A 20,024-nucleotide genomic window follows, 5' to 3' on the forward strand; every position below is an offset into this window, starting at 1 on the left:
AGAGGGAGAGGGAGAGAGAGAGAGAGAGAGAGAGAGAGAGAGGCTGAATCTGAAGCAGGCTCCAGGCTCTGAGCTGTCAGCACAGAGCCCGACACCAGACTCGAGCTCACAAGATTGTGAGATCATGGCCTGAGCTGAAGTCAGACACTTAACTGACTGAGTCACCCAGGCACCCCTGATTATTAGATACTCTTAATGTTCACTCACCAAATACCTCTTCTTTGTAACTCATATGCCTTCTATATAAAATGAGAGTGGAGTATTAAGGAACAGGTTCATGCATATGGTAGGATTTTGTAAATTTCAGTGCTATTACATGTTAGTTAGGTATGTTGGTTGGGTCATCTTTGGGGACACCTTCTGCCTTGACTAGGCAATTGGGCCACCATTTACCAGTTGACAATTACAACCAAATACTTCTTCATTTAAGGAATTTTGAATACTTTTCATAACCCTCCTTCTCTCTCATGGCCAAGTTAACACATACTTCTTTGTTCTGACTTCTCTATACTTTCTGTGACTTTTTTCTCTTTTGAACTTCCCTCAGTGTTAATTTTCATTTGAGGTTAACTTAAGTGTATAATTAGAATTGCCTGTATTTTGCTCTTCTTGAGGAAAACTTGCCTGTTACTTCATTACCTATTCTTTAAATCTTAGGAATTGTTAGGCAAATAACACAAAATATTTAAAAGTTTAAGTCAGAGAAAACCTATTGAACAAATTATCTACTATTGATTATTTAACACGGTGGATTTTGATTAAAGAGAAAATGTTGACTAAGGCAGATATCTTTATTATTATTTTAATGTTTGTTTATTTGAGAGAGAACACAAGCAGGGGAGGGGCAGAGAGAGAGAGAGAGAGAGAGAGAGAATGAATGAATGAATGAATCCCAAGCAGGCTCTGCACTGCCAGCACAGAGCCCTATGCGGAGCTTGAACCCACAAACTGAGATCATGACCTGAGCTGAGATCAATAGTTGGATGCTTAACAAACTGAGCCACCCAAGATATCTTTATGTTTGATTGAAGATAAAATGTTGATCAAGTCAGATATCTTTATTTTAATAATATTTTATTATATAAAACAAACTTTAGTGATGTTGCTTTAATTTGTATTAATTTTATGTGAAATTCTTTCAGATGTACAGAAAAATTGCAAAATGTCACAAAGATGTTCTGAACACCTTTCACTAACATTTACATTTGCTTTATGTCTCTCTCTCTATGTCTTCTTTGCCTGAAACATTTAAGGGTAAATTGCAGGCCTGGTATCCCTTTTCTTCTAAATATGTCTGTATTTCCTAAAAACAAGAAGAAGATTCATTCTTTCTTTCTTTCTTTCTTTCTTTCTTTCTTTCTTTCTTTCTTTCTTTCTTTCTGTCTTTTCTTCCTTTTCTTTCTTTCTTTCTTTCTTTCTTTCTTTCTTTCTTTTCTTCCTTCTTTTCTTTCTTTCTTTCTTTCTTTCTTTCTTTCTTTCTTTCTTTCTCTCCCTCCTCCTCCTCCTTTTTGAGTGATGGGGTGGGGGAAGGGGCGGAGGGAGGGAAGGAGAGAGAGAGAAAGAGAAAGAGGAGAAAGAGAATCTTAAACAGGCTCCATGCTCAGCTCAGAGCTCAATGCTGCACTTGATCCCATGACCCTGGGATCATGACCTGAGCCAAAGTCAAGAGTCAGATACCATCCAGGCACCCCAAGAAAATTATTTTACATTACCACAGTGCCATTATAAAAATCGGGATATTAACATTTACATATTATTTATCATCTAATCTACGGATCATATTCAGATTTTACTGGTTGTTCCACTAAAGTCTTTCAGGGTAAAAGAAACCCATTTTCTGGACCCTACATTACATTTACTTGTCATACCTCTTTTTCTCCATCTAGAACAGTTTGTCTTTTTTTTTTTTTTTCAACTATGATCTTTACATTTTTTCATGAGCACAGGCTCTTTATTTTATAGAACATCCCTCATGTTGCATCTGTCTGCTTTCTGATGATTATATTGAGGCTCTGTATCTTGTCAAGTATACAGAAAATGTACTGTCCTCCTCTGACCACCACGTAGGAGACCTGCGAGGTCTGTTTATCCCATTACTGCTGAGGTTGACTTGGTTAACTGATGTCTCTTACATTTCTTTACTGTAGAGTTACTACTTTTCCCTTCGTCATTAGTAAGGTATTTTATTGGGAGTTACTTCACTACTGGAAATGTTTCATGATACTTTCACTCACTAGTTTTAGATACTTCACTGTTTGTATTTAATGAGAAATGAGGTTAAAGATTGCGATGGCAGACCCAATGCTGGAAAGACTTGTTTTTCTAAGTTCGTTAGTTTTGAAGTTTGATGCATTAAGAACTCAGAGGTGAAGCAAAATCAGATTTATCTCACTGTTGGATTTGATAAGCTCAGTTATTTATTTTTTGGGGGGGAAATACATTTAAAGGAACAAATACATTTGAAAACAGAGTGGCAAGAGGTCTATACACAAACACAGATATTAGTGACAACTTGCTGGTGATCAAGAAGACAAAACTAAATGAAAATAGCAAATGGATTTGTAAAAAGCTGGATGTTTGCAATCATCTGGTGTAGGCATATAGAACTATATAGACTCACTCTAGCACGATTGTGTGTTCCATAGTATGACATTTCATGATTGTAGCTGTTTGCACCTATTTGAACAAAACATTCATGGAGAGATAGGGGCATTGCCAGTACAAACTGATTTAACAGCTACTAACAGACCCTGCAGAGTGCACATTCTCTCACTAATCCCAATCACAAATTTGTCTTCAAGGATTCAGAAATTCTGACTTGTTTTGGGCTTTTTTTTTTTTTTTTTTTTTACTAATGTGTAATTTTTTTGTGGTGGGGGTAGTTTAGGTCTTTTGTTGACTAAACCATGAGATTTATATACTAGAATGTCAGTGTATTAATCTTCAAATGCAGAATCATACTATTTAGTGTATCCTTATTCATACACTTCTTGGAACTAGCACCCTTTCTACTGGGTAGAAAAATTATGTGTGAAGCCAGGTTCTTGAAAATTTTTTTGTCACAATAAGGGAATTCATTTTTGTATTTTGAATATTTAAGGCATGGTTTCTAAAAGTGTGTTCCATGGACTTCTCAACCCATAGGATATCGTCCAAAAGCAGGTGTGTGGGTGAATAAGTGCTGTATAATACCCTCCTCTTGAGAATCCCAAAGCATATTGACAGATTAATGAGTCTGAGGAGTCTTAAAAAAAAAAGAAGAAGAACATATTTAACTTAGGCGAAATCACTGTTTTCTGAATAGAAGTGACATAGAAACCTTGTGGGTTTTTTTCCCCCCTTCCACATAATAGTCCTCTGAATATATGTTTATCGGCATTAAACTTATGTAGATTTTCCTTCTGGTGGGACAAGACAAAATTGTTGGCCTACCAGACACCAGTCTTTGAGTCTCTCTTTGAATAACCTTTCGTTCCAGTTAGTTGCCTTCACTTTCCATTGATCCTCGCTCCCTGCCCTTTTTTCCCCCCTTTTAAAACATATTTTTAAAACTTCTATTGAATTATATTTTGGCCTGGGAACTGTTTTGTCTCTTTGTATATCTCTGTTCTGATCTCTTAAGTATGGAGTTTGACTTGCAGAGGGGAACCTGTTTCCAAGTTCTCAGAAATGGGGCTATACATGGTTATTTAAGTAATGTTATGCCTACAAGATTCCTGGTGATACTAAGGCAGGCTCTAACGGAAATGTTTCACACATCCAGTTGAATAACTTCAGAGTTATATTTAAATGTATTTAGAAATATTTCTTTAACAATACTTGAACCTAAGTGGGTACGTTTTTTAAGTTCTGCACGTAATGATTTTTGCCTTTAGCAGCTAGTTGTTATTCTAGTTACCTATTTAATTATTTTATTTTGATATGATTGTAGCTCACTAATTGAGATTGAAAAATGTGTTGTTTCTGTTCTATAATTCTAAGTTAGTGTCAAGTGGGTCCATTTTTGGATTTCGTTTAATATGGGTCTTACATACTTTTCTCTTAGACAGTTACAGAAAATCTTCTAAGGTAAACAGAGCCTTATAATGAATTTGGGTCTTTAAACTTTAATAATACTGTGTTTTATAGAAGACAACAGCACCTAATTATGCAGCTGTTTATGTTTACTACATTTTTTTAAGTTTTTTTTTTTTAAAGTAATCTCTACACCCAATGTGGGGCTTGAACTCACGACCCTGAGATTAAGAGTCACATGCTCCCCTGACTGAGCCAGCCAAGCACCCCAGTTTACTACATGTTTTTATATGCATTTTTATATGAGGAGAATAGGAACGTCATACCATCTCTGGAGTGACCTGAATGCCAGTGCTGCCTCTACCATTTGCTGTAGATGTGTCTCTGGATTTGCTGCTCACTTACTCATTCAATATATGTTGATTTGCCTAGTATATTTTCTGGGCACTAGCCAGAGGAGGAAATTAAGTCATTCACTTTTAAAATTGTTTTCTCACCTATGGAGGTGTATGAATAGTATTGACATAAAGCCCTTGGCACATAGTAGGCTCACTTTGAATAGAGTGATAAGATGCCTTCCCATTCAGATTTGTTTCTAGCAGTGATAGAGGGGCTTTACACTGTTCCTTTCTTGTTATATTTATCATATAGAATCTTGTTTCTCAAAAAACCATAATTTGCTTTGAAAAATTTAATTTTTGAACTATCTAATAAGATCTTTATTTAGTGTCACGTTCATTTTGCAAAGGGTAGATGCTTATTTTAGTGATGATTTGTCATTAAAATTATGTCAAAATGTCTTAAAATGTTGTTGAAACTGTAAACAAACTCATAACACACACAGAGCTAATTATGGATGCCATCTGTTTATTTTTACAAAGCTTTTTTCTTTTTTTTTTTTTAAGACCATGGCATTGTCTGCTTATGATAAGCTTCGAGATTATTATAATGACTAAGTCCTGTCCTTCAATTAGTGTAGTTGAAGATGGGAAGACAATTCGTTTGTTCATTGACCTTTTCCCGTGTCAGAGTTTATGAAATTGGACATGTCATGATAAAGAAACTATTAAAGAGGTGCATTTGGAACATGCTTTAGTTTTTATGAGAAAAGAAATTGGTATTTAAAGTAACAGATGTGGCTAAAGTTTTAAATTTTTAAAACTTCTTCAAGGTTTTTGATGAGAGACATATCATTTGCTCCTTATCAGTGCCATAAGTGGCTTTTTTGTAGCTTCGTTAAATTTAGGAACTTGCGAGCAATCAAGCAAATTCATAATGATGTGTATCCCTGTTAGCATCCCTCTATGTCAGTGCATGTTTTTGTACATGTGTATCCCATGTGTGAGTGTGGAAGGCCAGGGATCCCCATGACAGCATCATCCAAAGTAGTTATCGGCAATTTGCTGAGAAAGCAGAGTGATTTCACTGGCTCAGTTTTGCTATTGTGCATGCTAAGCACTCCCCATGTAAGTCTGAAGGGAAAACAACCTGCAGGATCCATCTGCTCCTTTCTGCTACACTGCATTGATGTAAGAGTACGCTAATCTGGTTGCTTGTCAGGACAGGTTAGTGAAAGCATGAGAGTGAGTGAGACCAGGCTAGCTTAGTGCTTTGGAAAATCATAAGCTGCCTCTGTGGCTGCCATGCTAAGTGTAGCAGAATAGTTGATTACCAGCCATACCGAGGATTGCAGCTAAATATGTAATTTTCAGATAAGAATTAGTTTCAGAATTGAAAGTGGGAAGCATTGCTGGACGACATCTAATTAAAAACTGAGACAAGTAATACAGATAGTTTACAAATACTTTTTAGGCATTGGGTTTTTTTCTTTTTTTAAATCATGCTTTGTATTAGATTGTGCTTGTTTAATTTTATTCTCCTGGTTTTTTAGTTAAAAATGATTACATGTTATGTATAATTAACCCCATTTTGTCCAGGAACTGCTGAAATTGTTCTTGCCTATTCTGTTTATTCCCCTTTTCCTACACCTATTGACTGGCAGATATTGGCCTTGCAGGTGGAGCATCCTGTCACAGAATGCATTACTGGCCTGGACCTAGTCCAAGAAATGATCCGTGTTGCCAAGGGTTACCCTCTCAGGCACAAACAAGCTGATATTCCCATCAACGGCTGGGCAGTTGAATGTCGGGTGTATGCTGAGGTAAAATGAATGATGTTCACAGGAAGCATGGTGGTTGTGTCCCGAGACATGGGACCAGGGAAAACTAAACAGCAAGAGCAAGTTAGGGCTTCATAACCCATGTGATGTGTTTGCTTATGTAATAGAGAATCAAATCAGGCAAAAGAGGGGGCAGTTTTGACGCAATGCAAAATAGTTTTAAAAGACTGAGTTTGTTTAAGTTCTGTGTATTTCTGTGCACGGGCAAGATAGCCACCAATCAGTTTAAGGGGCAACAAAGCATTCGTTAAATATTCTTGCTTTTGTTAAATATTCAGTATGTTTGCATGGACCAGGGTTTTTATTTTGTTTGTTTTCAGATCACATTTGAAACGAACAGAATCATTTATTTCTCTGTTGTTGTTTGTCTTTTGCTTTTTGTTTTTAAGAGCCTACCCTGCATACACATTAGTTGTTAATATTAACTTAATTTTTTTTGCAAGTTTATTTTCTGATAAACCTTATGATTACATGAAAGTAGTGATTGAAATTTAAATTGCAAAGCTTTCATTCATAATTTTAATTATGGAATTTACTCCTAAGCTTTCAGTCCAAAACTTTTGTATTATCTTATAACTATATTAATCAGATAATAAAGCAATCAATATCTGAAAATGCTTTTTTCAATGAGTGAAACAATTCAAGGAAGCATTTAATACTATCTTTTGCTTTTAGAATTCAAAATCCTTTAAAAAAAATAAATTAATGGTACCTGTGTTTAAGAATACTTGAAGTTGTTTTGAAATGTTTTTCAAGGATCTTGAGAATATACTTGCCCGGGTTATTATTCTTGCTTTTTATCATATTTTAAATGGTATTGTTATGACACTGAACTCATTTAATTTTTATTCTGATGATCTAAGATATTTACAAGTGGGGCACATATCTAATAATAGCACATGCAAAGTTTTTTTTCAGGTCTTTACTTGAAGAACCAAAATTCTCCAATTTTGCCGTATGTGAACTGTTATGAGAGCAAGAAAAACAGTTATCTTTAGTGCACTGCAGTTGCTGTTCTGAACTTGGGGATGTTTTGATGTAACGCCTAGGTTATTTTATTTTTTCCCAAGGCATTTGAAGACAATTTATAAAATGTTGGAATTTTACCAATTTCAATAAAGTATGATTAAGGTCAGGTTCAATTCTGCTTACATTTCAGTTTAATTTTTAAATACTTCTCTAAGTAATCTAGAGTGAGTATAAGACAGTGATCTTAGGAAATCGTGATTTGGTAAATACTGTGTGTTGAAAATAGATCTATAAATGCTTCTTCATTGTATAAATATTTAACCTTACTTTGCTGATTTATATTTCAAAGACTGTGCTTCCTTTCCTTTGAACTTTCAGGACCCCTACAAGTCTTTTGGTTTACCGTCCGTTGGGAGATTGTCTCAGTACCAAGAACCAATACATCTACCTGGTGTAAGTCATTAAGCTGCAATGCCAAGTGAGGGGTTAAAATCTTGATTTATGTCATACTTTTATGTTAAAACATGTCAACACCAAAGGGTGTAAATAGAAGGACAAGTGAAATTTGTGGATAAATCACAGTTTTTTGTTATTTAAAAAAAAAATATTTTGTACTTGGTGATGTGTAAGGAAGTCAGAATTCCCTTCACAGGGAAGTCTAGAGACATCTGACTTCTGAATAAATGATAGTTTATAATGTTCCCAATTCTTTTGAAAATGGTAATGAAAAAGATCACAGGATCCTAAGAATGGGAAATGACTTTTCTGTATTACTTTAATATTTTCAATAAATCTAACCTAGCTTCCCTGTATAGTCAGATGTCACGAAATTCAGCCTCTTAATTGAAATGGATTAAGGAAAACAAAGTGTGCCTCATTCTATTACGTGTCACGTACTTTAAGAAGTACATATTTCTACCAGTTAAAGAAAAGTGATCACTGTCCACTTAATTCATAGTTCTTCTATATTTAATAAGTGTTCTTTAAATAGTTTTTGTTGCATATAAAGAACAAGGGCATACCCTTTTTCTTAAGGTAATGTGTGTGTGTGTGTGTATGTATGTGTGTGTATGTGTGTGTATATATATATATATATATATATATATGTGTGTGTGTGTGTGTGTGTGTGTGTATAGACACACACACACACCCCATTATGTTAACTAGTGGATGACAAGGCGGTACCATCTGTGAATATGATTATTCAGTCTGATTACTGCCATGAAGATGGTGAAAGATTACAGGAAGGATTCTAAATTCGAAGATGTTATTGGATATATGATTTATTTCACTTTTTAAATTGTTTTTGCCCATATGCGTTCTGAAGAGACTTGACCCTTTCTAGGCTGGGAGACTCCATGCTGTGTTCAAAGCCTGAAGGCAGAAAAAAAATTGTAAAGATTTAACAGGCATTATGTGACGTTAAATAGCAGATGAGAAAACCAGTATCATAGGGACATATCTAAACATTTTTTTAATCAAACAAAAAAGTATTAAATAAGAATTCATAATGATTACTTTAGTTGTTAGAAGTTTTCACCATGTTGTAATAGCTAACAGGATGTCAAACATTTTGCCCTCGCAAGTTTTTGCAATTTGCAATTTTCAAACGTGAGACCTGTTGAAAGTACAAGTGATAATGGACAAACTATACCCCCTACAGTCTTTGTCCCACCAAATCTTTCTTCAATTAATGCTGCAGCAGGAGTTTTATGTAATAACATTTGCGGTTGTGAGCCATCCATAGAAAGAAAAAACAATTAAAATGCCTTAAATGTTCTGCTTACTGCTGTTATTTGCTTGTGTGAATGTTGCATGTCAGCTAAATGGACCAAGGAATAGATAAAGTGATTGGGTGCGGGAGAGTGCACACCAAGCTTTGTCTATCATTATTGCTGGGAGCAATCAAATTGATGTCAGCAGGACAGTAGATGCGTTGACAGCTGTAATTATGTATCTCCATGGTGATCACTTTTGGCCTGTCATGGAGGCCCACGAGTCCCCTCCCTTGGAAGCATTTAATCAGATTGGGCTGTCACTTGTCAGGTAGACATGGCGGGCTGGGAGTTGGACTGAGGGGGAGAGGTGAATGGAGCATGAAGGGTGGGAGACGGCTGGTAGTTTCACACGGTCCACCGTTGATACAGAAGAAAGACATTTAAATTACGCTAGATGTTTTCTGAGCAATGGCTTGAGACCCTCAATACACAGGTGCCTGGGTGTTGGTGTTTCCTCCTTGCCTCTTTAACTAGATCAGTTGGTTTTAATTTAGGAAACTTTTTGGTTATTACCCTTTTTTTTTTTTTTTGGTCACAGGAATACATACTTGAACGTTAACTTACAGTTTGTAGTTTTCACTTGCTTTTTTAAGCCTACAGTTTACTCATTCTGGCTTTGATGAAGATTTTTTGTGTGTGTCTTTGATCACCACATTTTATAAATTTGGTAGTTTCTGTAATTTTGTTCTCAGAAATTTGGTTACAATTCCATTTGACTTATTCTTAAAGCTTTGTGTGCAAAAGCTAAGATATATATATATGTTTTTGTGTGTAGCCTTTGTTTCCATCGGGGAATAGCAACTTAATTTGACTTTGAATTCATTGTTAGAAATAAAAAAAGCTGATGATTATTTGAAAACTACATAAGCAGGAAATTATAAGTCAGAGTCTTCATGCTTTGTTACAGTTTTAAATTGGAAATGTTGATTTGCTAATGAGACATGTGTTTGATTAGAGATGTGTGTTGATTATGTATAATACCTCTTGATTTTACCCTATGTATTTTTAAATTAAAATGACATACCTTCTGTGATCATAATTTTAGTAAATGAAATAGTTATATCTAAGAGCCCTAGGTAACTTAACTTTCAGGATGGTGTTGTTCAAAGTGACTAAAATTTTAAATTATGAACCAGAGAAGAGTGTAACAAATAATCTTTATTGTCTATGTTATTTTACCAGTGGGTTGAACATTAAAGTTCTGCGCTAGGTTTGTAGCAGTTTACATAGCAAATAGGAGGATATATTTAAAGCCAAAGATCTTAGAATTTTTACCAATCTCAATTGGAAACACAGCTTTAGCAAGCATGCTCTGGTTTTAAATAATACATGGTGATAAAATGAGCTCTTTAACTTTTTGCTACTAAAATTAAGAAAATGCAAGTTCAGAAGGCTCTTTTCTGCTATGTAAGTTGGATGCCAGCTGCCATTTGGGGGCTCTGTAAATGTGGGGAGAGGGTAGATTATGATTTTATTGCTTTCACAGCTGCCCCATTAATTCTTTTCTAGTTTTTATCAACACTGTGTATTTCATAGCACTGAAGTATGTTTTCAGAAAATAGAAAGCCAGGATATTTTTAAGTGTGCTGAGTGACTGTCATTTAAAATTGAGATTTTCATATATGAATGTGAATGTAAATACAAATAACCATACTTTCGTGTTTGCAAATGCAGAGATAAAAGCACTCTGAGTTTGTTATAGTGTTACCTTCTAAAACCTTACGAAGAGAATAATAGTAGTGTGATTTTTTTAAAGATTGAAACTATGCTTTATCTTTTGATGTCACTGTATAATAAAGCCATCATCATACCCTCATGTGGATATCCTAGACAAGAGGTTCTACATGTGGTCCCTTGATAATTGCCTAAATTAAAATATTAAAGGCCTAACAGCCGCTGTGTTGACCTTTTTCTGCCTTGCTGCAGACAGATGAGCTGCTGTTTATTAGGAAGGCTTCTTCCCACAGGTGAAGAGCTATGTGAGCTTCCGCTCTTCTCTTCCCACCCCTTTACAATGTTGGGCATCAAAGTCCTGCTGTTCTGGCAGCTTCGATTAAATTCCTCTATCTTCAAGACCCCTAGGACATGCTTGACAGTCTTAAGTATTTTGATTAGCTTTTAAATACCTCAGATTCCAAAACTTAGGCACAATAATTTAATAAATATTTCGTCCTCAGCAACTGCTCATTTTAAAAGTTTTACATGGCTAACCTCTGTGCCTTACTGCTGGTATCAAACTGGGAGATGAAAACAAGAATCAGCGATGTACTAACTAACTTGTTGGCTGGTTAACAGCAATCAGGCTCTTCAAAAGAATATTTTGAACTTGGGCTATTTTTTTTCCCCCATGAAAATTGCAAAATCAGAACTCTAATTGGGGCTGTGTCCTTACAAAGCAAAGCTATGAGAAAAGCTGTGTAAACATTAAAGTCTCAGGGGACTAACAGTAACAGAGAAAAAATGTACAGTTGAGAGGGTAAGGCAAAAAAGGAAAGTGTTACAGACATGAAAGTCACAGGACCAGCGTTCTTGTAGAGCTGATGAGCAGAACTCCCGAGTCCTGCTGCATGGCTTGACTGGGGTCCTCCCTGAAGCTCTCAGAAGGGTACAGTGGGGAGTGTGCCTAGAAGGGGCATCATTCATGCCATGCTTCAGTTGGAAGACACCATCAAATAGCTACAAATGCATCCCAGGATAGTGATGTATAAAGTTTTATTGTTGTTATTTTTTGCAGTTTCTTCGTTCCTTTGTTTAGAGTGAGAACAAAAAAATGCGTTCTACTACATGGTATAACAGATCAAGATAATTTGGTCTCTATATGGTTTAGATTGTTTTTCTGTTTTCCAGAAGTTGAAATGTTACTTGAGATTAAATTATCCATCTGCTCCTTGGAAATTAAATTTGTTGTTAGAAAAATATCTGCACAATATGAAGTTACTTTCATTTCTTTCTTTCTCCCAGGTCCGGGTTGACAGCGGCATCCAACCAGGAAGTGACATTAGCATTTATTATGATCCAATGATTTCAAAAGTTAGTTCGATTTCCTAATGGCTTTGTACATTTTTCTCCTGAAAGACAGTGGAAGTATTAAAGTTAAAAAATCTTAAATTGATCCTTTCTCTGAATCATGTGCTGTGTAATTAAACAAGTAATTATGCATTGATGGAAAAGTGAAAGCAGAGCAGATTTTCTTTCTCTTGAGAAATTTCAACAGCATGTTACTTTGTAATACTCCCCAATCAAGTCAGTCATTTGCTCGTCCCCAGTCAAATCAAATGATGATCCCCTCCCCCAACAATAATAAAGTTATCTAACCAGTGGCTCCAATGCAGCCGATACAGTGAGCATGAATTACGTTATTTGGTCATCCCTAGAAATTACCTGAGGTGGAAGTATGGATGGCTTGCCATGTCAAGGAGTTGAACTGATAGGTCATGTTTTTTGGCATACTTTTTACCATTTCTTTTCCATTTTTATGAATCACTAATTACTTGTGGTGATTGCACATAATTTTTATGTTAAAGTACAAGATGTCTTTTTGCCCACCTGTCTTTTGAAATTTGACTTCCCAGAATAAATTAACAATGCTACTCAAATCTTTAGGTCTTTCAAAATCATTAGAATCTTAAGATCTCATAAAATGTAGGATTCTGACTGCAGTAGTTGAAACTAGGAATTTCATGGGGCGCCTGGGTGGCTCAGTTGGTCAAGCATCCAACTTCGGCTCAGGTCATGATCTCTTGGTTCGTTAGTTCAAGCCCTGCATTGGGCTCTCTGCTGTCAGCACGGATCCCGTTTTGGATCCTCTGTTCCCTTTTCTCTCTGCCTCACCCCTGCTTGTGTTTGTTATCTCTCAAAAAATAAACGCTAAAAAAAACCCAAAAAACAAAAAAACCAACAAAACCTGGGGATTTCATTTAGAAAATCCTGTTTTCCCTATCCCGAAGAACGATTTTATTATTACTTTTTTTTTTTTTTTTTTTTTTTTACTAAAAACCCTTTGTCAGATGGTTTTCTCCCCCAAGTACTTTTTATGTATTTGTAGCAAACTATTTTTTTATTTTTTTTTCACTTAAGTTTTTATAGTAACATTATTAAAGTGAACTTTAGGTATTTCATTTGTTAGAGAAGTGCTATTTAATTTAAAAATAAAAAAACAAAAAAATTATAGATTGATTTTGATATATATGGTTCCATTTTTTGATGAATACATTTCTGTTCAGAAAAGTGGCCTACAAATAAATTTTCAACCTGGCTTGATACTGAGGAGCTGATGAAATGTACCAAAGTAATTGTAAACTATAGACTGACTAATGTAATAGAAAAATATTTTATGAGTAGGTAAAGTCTTATTTTAACAAGCAAATTAGCAATAAAATATTATTTATTGCTTGTATTTAATTGCTAATTTGTTTAAGATTCTTATAAATAGGCACAAAATCATATAGAACAGTAAGACCCTTCTGTTTTTGTAATACAAGAACAGTTTGCTTCTATGCTATGTTATGTGTAAAAGTTAGCTATGCAGGGTATCAGGCTTGGAAACGACATTTTCGTAGGGAGAGAAAAATCTTGCCTGATCCTTCACTATTCCAGATGTTTATATTCTATCCCAAATGTTCACATTTTGATATCTTTCCTTTTAAACTTTTTATGGTTGTTTTTATTACGTTGTTTATCTCAAATAGCTCTTTTTCTGTGATAGTGAATGTAGGAGAAAAGTCTGAAATATCTTGATTCTGATATTTATTGAGTTAAAAAAAATCTTAATTGACATACTTTATATTAGAAATTGAGCTACTGTGAAATTTCAGAGGATGTTTTGGGAAATCTGTTACAAAGTATTTTGATTTTTATTAGGATGTATTGTTTGACTTTTAGATAGATTGGTATCTATCTATGTAAATTGTTTTTTGTTTATTTGCTTTTAGCTGATCACATATGGTTCTGATAGAACTGAAGCACTGAAGAGAATGGAAGATGCACTGGATAATTATGTTATTCGAGGTAAAAACAAATATTTGAGGTCTTGGTATTATACATGGTGTCCTGTTCTAGAAAACAGCTTGAAGATGTGCTAACTAGAGAATTCAGTAGAAAATGTGCTTACTATGTATTTAAATAGAAATAAGAAAATTTTCCTTAGCAGCCCTATACTTTACATATATACCTTAAATTCTTTAATTAACCTTACGGTGCATAACCTTTCCTAGACAAATATTTAGTATTTTATAGGTATGTATTGTATGGGAAACGGTTCTTTTTTCTAAAGTCTTTTATAGGCCAGTGCAGCAAATTAACTACTTATTGTCTTTTATTGTTACTGATGGTGTTTTGAAGTATGAAGCTTAAGAATGTATGGAGCTATAAAATATAGTGACCTACGGTTGACTAATTTGAGAGTGAGGGAATAGCCTTTTGTGTCTATAAATTAGAGCAAATTATGGAATGTCTTCTAGCATATGTAACAGTGTCGCCTCATGTACATAGACGTCAGTTCTAATGTCTAACAAAGTGCAGTCCTATGGCCTGTAGAATATGGAGGGGTAACTGAATCAGGTGTAGCCATTTTATTGATTTATTTTAAAGATTTTATTTTTAACTAATTTTTACACCTAGTGTGGGCTTAAACTTACAACCCTGAGATCAAGAGTTGCATGCTCCACTGACTGAGCCCACCAGGTGCCCCACAGCCATTTTATTTAAATTATTAAAGCAAAGTTATACTAATTCCCCTTAAGGAGTAAATTATGTTGTAAGTTGTATTAGCAACTTTTTATTAGCATTGAAAAGATCATTTCATTTTAGTCCAACATAAATTATCATCAACTTAAGAATAATGGAGTTTAACATCAAATTTAAAGTACAGTTCATTTTGAATTATGAGTGAATAGTGTGGGTCTACGAACATTCCCATAGGAAGGACTGGCTGTATAGTTTTGTTCTTTTCTCATGGCTTACTAAAACAGTGGAGCTGGGAGGCTAGAATTGGAGGCTGAGGGGATAGAATGTTGGTGGAGTATGATTACTTAGCGCCTCTCAAGTCCATACAGAGCTTTTATGTAATTTCAAAAGGCTTCCCTTTGAGTGGGCATGACCTGTAGGTCAGAAGGCTTGGCAAGTGGACTACAACTTTGTGTGAATTAGAAAAGTGCTCCATTTTCTGGGCGCATCCAGCCCTGAGACAGAGAGTCCAGCTTAGCAATGGAGCATATTAAACCCTTACTCTGCACCCTTGACCCAGTGCCTATATGCAGTGAACAGTTTGTACAACTGCACAGTAGTGACTCAGGACAATTTAGTGACTCCATTTTTACATATTTTCCTTTCCCTGATCATTAAAAAAATTTTTTAAATGTTTATTTTTGAGAGAGAGAGAGAGAGAGGGAGGGAGGGAAGGAGAGAGATTGTGAGCGGGGGAGGGGTCAAGGGAGAGGGAAGCACAGGATCCGAAGCAGGCTCCAGACACTGAGCTGTCAGCACGGAGCCTGATGCGGGGCTCGAACTCACTAGCCGTGAGACTGAGCCGAAGTCAGACGCTTAACCAACTGAGCCACCTAGGCACCCCTCTTCTTGTTTTAATATATGGCAATTAAGTCATATAATCCATTACTTTCAATCACTTTTCTCTTCTAGCTTTTCTTTTGTTATACCTGGAGAAACTTCTTCCCTCCCTTCCCTTTTACTGTCACTCTCTTTTCTTCCCATTTGTTGACTAACAGGTAATCAGTGATTGTATCTAATCTCATGTGCTAGTGATTCACCTCTGTCAATGAAAGGAAAACAGTTCTCAAGTGAACCTAAAAATAAAATCCATAACCTTAGTATCCAAAGCATATACAAATTTGAAAAATCCCCTTCACGTTCTTTCTAGCTCATTCTCTAGTTCTTTTTTAGCCTTAATTGTGGAGTATTTACTGGTTTTTAAACTCTGCCATGTTCCATCATGAGCCATCATGAGCAGCAGCTACATATTTTCTCTGTACATTGGTTAAGTAGGCTTGGAGGGGTTTATTTTCCTTAGAAATAGTATTCCCCCAGAAATACTTCAGTGCATGTTTGGAACACACATCTAATTTGGGTGTACGTTGGTCTCTGTGTGTTTAACTACACACACATGCAGACATAAACAAGGTACTTGGGAATATTATCCCCAGAGGCCTTCAAAGTATTTGTAAGAGCTTTCTAGATTCCTCCCCCCATCAGTATCTTTGTAATTTTTATTATGGTTGTTGAATTGTTGGATATTGGTTAATTTCGGTTTTGTTCTAATGAGCTTGAGTGGTAAATTCATGAATTTGAGATAGTCCATTTGTGTAAGAATATTTTGTCAAATCACATCTCTATTAAGCTTTGATGTAATGTAGTGCCATGGCATATGGGCACTTGGTCAAAATATTAGCGTTGTATTCTCCTCTGTCTATTCTGAAAGGAATACTCTAACATAGTTATAGAGTACACTTTTCATCTTTTATATTTAAATGAATGTTTGCCACTGATTTACTTACTTTACTTAATATGTGTGTGTGTGTGTATTTTATATATATCTATCTATATATATATAGATATAGATATATATATATAAAATAAATGTTCACCAGTTACCACATTTTTAAATTAAAGTGACTTAAATACAGAGTAGTAGGCTTGCTGTTATTCTCCTAACTTTGTATGTATTTTCCAGGCCTAGTTTGAAAAGGCCTTTGGTTCACTCTGGTAAAATAGAAATCAGAGGGGCCTAGGTTCCTATCCTGTCATGGCACCTTTTAGTAACTATGTGAGTTTTGTCAAGTTACTTTGTCTCCCTGCATCTCATACTCTACATTTAAAAGTGGAGTGTTAGCCTCTGCTCTATAAATTAGTAGTGAAGATGAACTGAAGTTAGGTACACAAAAGGGCTTGGCACAGTACCAGCTCAATAACTTGAGTTCCTATCTTCTTCTGTCCTTCTCTCATTACAGTTGTAAAACCGCATATTTAAAGATCATATGTCATGAGTCATTATCAGTCAGTCAGTGACATGGGGAATTGATGAAGCCATAGATAAATAACATTGAAAACCCATTTGGGGTCATTCCTGGTACTGTGTGCTGGGTTACTTGTTTTCATTGCACACTGTTCTGCTTCTTCAAAGCATTTACCGTAACTATAATTAAAATATTAGTTGCCTGACTAATTGCTAAATGTTGGATTATCCCATAAGAATATTAGGTGCATGTGGGCAGTGATGGTGTTTATCTTGTTCACGTGTGTATTACTAGGGCTTGATATGGTCAGTGAGTAATAAGTATTTGTTGAATGAATTAATGAATGAGTGACAGTAGCCCTATTTCAAGGAGTTTCTGGTAAACCTGGCATGAAACATATAGAAAGGACATAAATTTATAGACGCCATAATACTGGAGTGAAAAACTGTGGTGGGAATTCAGATGGGGGAGGCATTTTTCTTTTCCCACCTTTGCTTTTGGTTCTTTGGAAGTAATGTGAGCATTGCCTTAGGTGACTCTCACAAGCGACTCTGTTGAGAGTACCTCATTTTGTGTTTCCTTCAAACAGCTCCCCAGAGTGGCAGCATTTTTTTTTAAAAAGACTGATAACTTACTGTGGAGGTGAAATATAGGAGAGAGCACACTCAGGCCTGTTTGGAATATGACTGACTGTTGTCTTTTGGGAAGATAATCTGGTGTTGGATGTTAAAAGTGCATACTCTTTGACTGAGCTGTGCAATTTTCAGGAATCTATCCTTCAGAGTTAAAAGACTGAATTGTGAAGTGATATTTACAAGGACATTTGTGACAGCAGCATTTAAAGTAGCCAAAATTGTAATCAACCATCATGTCCACCAAATGGATGAACGACCGGATGAATTACTGTGCGTCTTCACTATAAGTTGCGGCACAGCCGGTACTTGGCCTGTCTTGTGTATTGTTAATAGAAAGGTGGTTCACAGAGTAGTGTGTGTGGTGCAGCCTCACATCAGTTAAGCCACCTTCCCATCCTAAAGTATCTTTACTGTGTTTGGATGAGCACAGAGAAAGATGTGGATGTATACACGTCAGATTGAGATATCTCTCTCTCTCTCTCTCTCTCTCTCTCTCATAATACATACCTATATATGTTATGTATAATATATATAATATATATTGATATTGATACAATTGATACATTGCCCCCAGGCCTTTTATTTTAGGTATTTTCAAGCCTAGAGAAAAAGAACAAATAGTACGTTGCACACCTGTATGCTCTTCACTTAGATTGTTAAGCTTTTCTACATCTTTCCCTCTATCTCTCCATTTATACCTTTCTTTGCTTTCTCCTTCCTCCTCCTCCTTGCTTTTCTTCCTTCTCCTCTCTCCCTTCTCTCCTTGTTCTTTTCCTCGACTATTTGAAAGAAAGTTGCAGATGTCATGACACATGACTCCTAAATATTTCAGCATGGATCTTAAAAGTAAGATCGTTTTCCAACAAAATCACAAAACCAGTATTACACCAAGGAAAATTGACAGGAATCTCATAATATCGCCCAACATACTGTCCATATTTCAAGTTTCCTTAGTTTTGCTAAGTGTCTTTTTATATCTGTTTATCTGTTTGTTTGTTTTTTTTTTAACACCACCTATGGTCCACTTAGAGTTTACACGTTGCTTTTATTTATTTCTCTTTATTATCTTGCTCTTTTTGTATTTTGTATCATTAACTCTTCATGAGTGAAGGGCAGCTGACTTCCAGAATGTCTCATAGTCTAGATTGGAAGTTTCAGTATTGGTCCAGTCAAGTCTCTTGGGAAAGGAGGTGGAAAGATAGGGGTTGCAGTTGGAAAGCAATTTATTTTGAGTTGGTGATTTCGAATATGGTGCACTTAGTGAACACTAGATGATTTTAGGGTTTGACTCTGGGACTGGGTGGCTAAAGTGAAAGAATAGGTAATTTGAAATGAGATCCAAAGAGCTGAGTGGCGAGGATGTTACCTGGGTCATACTCATGGTGACATGAGTTAGGGGAAGGAAGGAGTTCTTCCTTCCAGGTGACATAAATTCTGCATCTTCCAAGTGACATAAATTCTGCAGCGAATATTGGGTTGTTAAAAGGGATGTCTATAGATGACAGAGAATTGGGGAAGACTTTTTTGGCCAGCTAAAATAAGCCTCAAGGAAATAGAAGTTTCTCCAAGGATTAGAAGAGGTAATGTTCTAGAAGTGACAGTGGATCTCAAGGAGGTATGTGAAGGTTGCTGGAGAAGTGAGGTCCTTGAGGTCACTGAGGTTTTCAGTGAGGCAAGGAGATAGATGGAATGTTCCATGAAAATACTGAACCCTCAGTAGACCTGAGTGGTAATCATGAAGCGGCAGTCTCAGAAAACATTGTGGAGTGGCCTAGAAAAGAGTTGGAAGAGGTGTTTTGGGGAAGTGAGAGTGGTTAGGTCAGCTGATGTTCCAAGGATGAGGGATGGCCAGAGAACCTAGGCCTTCTGGTGATGGTTGCAAAATCCTTGAAGTACCTGGTAGGAAGGTGAACCCTTGGGCTCAGAAAAGTGGTTTCTGAGGCATTTTGAGGGGGCTTGATCTGTAACTTCATCTAAATAACCTCTATTTCCTTTCTTTGGCTGTGCTATCCCATACTCCAGCTATGTGTGTCATGGCTCAGGTAAGAGCTTTCTGAACAGGTTCTCTGTAAATACCTTTGTCTGCACCAATCCATTCTTTGGTTTGAACAGCATAAAATTTAAAGTATAATCCCAACCCTGCTTAAAACCCTTTATTATTTCTCCATTGCCCTCATGTGACTCTTTGGTCATTTACACAACTTTGTCTCATGCTCTTTTTTTTTTTTTCCCTTCCTTCCTGCTTCACTGTTGTTTTCATTTGCTGGAATGCTCAGTCCTCTTCCCACCCAAGGACCTTCATAGTTAGGCTGTAGTCTAAGCAGTTATAAGAAAGAGAATGAAAAATACAGTGACCTGTGAAAGATAAAATTTAATATATTTACCATGTCATAGTCCCAAAAGGAACTATTGTCAAGGGCTGGTAGGGAGACTTGGATTCACAGCAGATGGTTTTCATTTGGGGGCTCCAGAGTGGCTGCTT

At 36.0% G+C, this 20,024-nt stretch overlaps 1 protein-coding gene across 5 annotated transcripts in view; it reads left to right on the forward strand.

The window, feature by feature from the left end:
* The window catches only part of PCCA (propionyl-CoA carboxylase subunit alpha), a 417,383-nt gene that overhangs the window by 188,297 nt on the left and 209,062 nt on the right, over positions 1–20,024 (forward strand). For all 5 annotated transcript variants that reach the window (XM_047863104.1, XM_047863113.1, XM_047863129.1 and 2 more), the window contains exons 13-16: positions 6,032–6,175; positions 7,541–7,615; positions 11,902–11,970; positions 13,872–13,947. In XM_047863104.1, coding sequence (XP_047719060.1) covers positions 6,032–6,175; positions 7,541–7,615; positions 11,902–11,970; positions 13,872–13,947 — 364 coding nt within the window. The remainder of the gene's footprint in view (positions 1–6,031; positions 6,176–7,540; positions 7,616–11,901; positions 11,971–13,871; positions 13,948–20,024) is intronic.

This window comes from Prionailurus viverrinus, chromosome A1 (genome assembly GCF_022837055.1).
Source record: "Prionailurus viverrinus isolate Anna chromosome A1, UM_Priviv_1.0, whole genome shotgun sequence".
Classification (NCBI taxonomy): domain Eukaryota; kingdom Metazoa; phylum Chordata; class Mammalia; order Carnivora; family Felidae; genus Prionailurus; species Prionailurus viverrinus.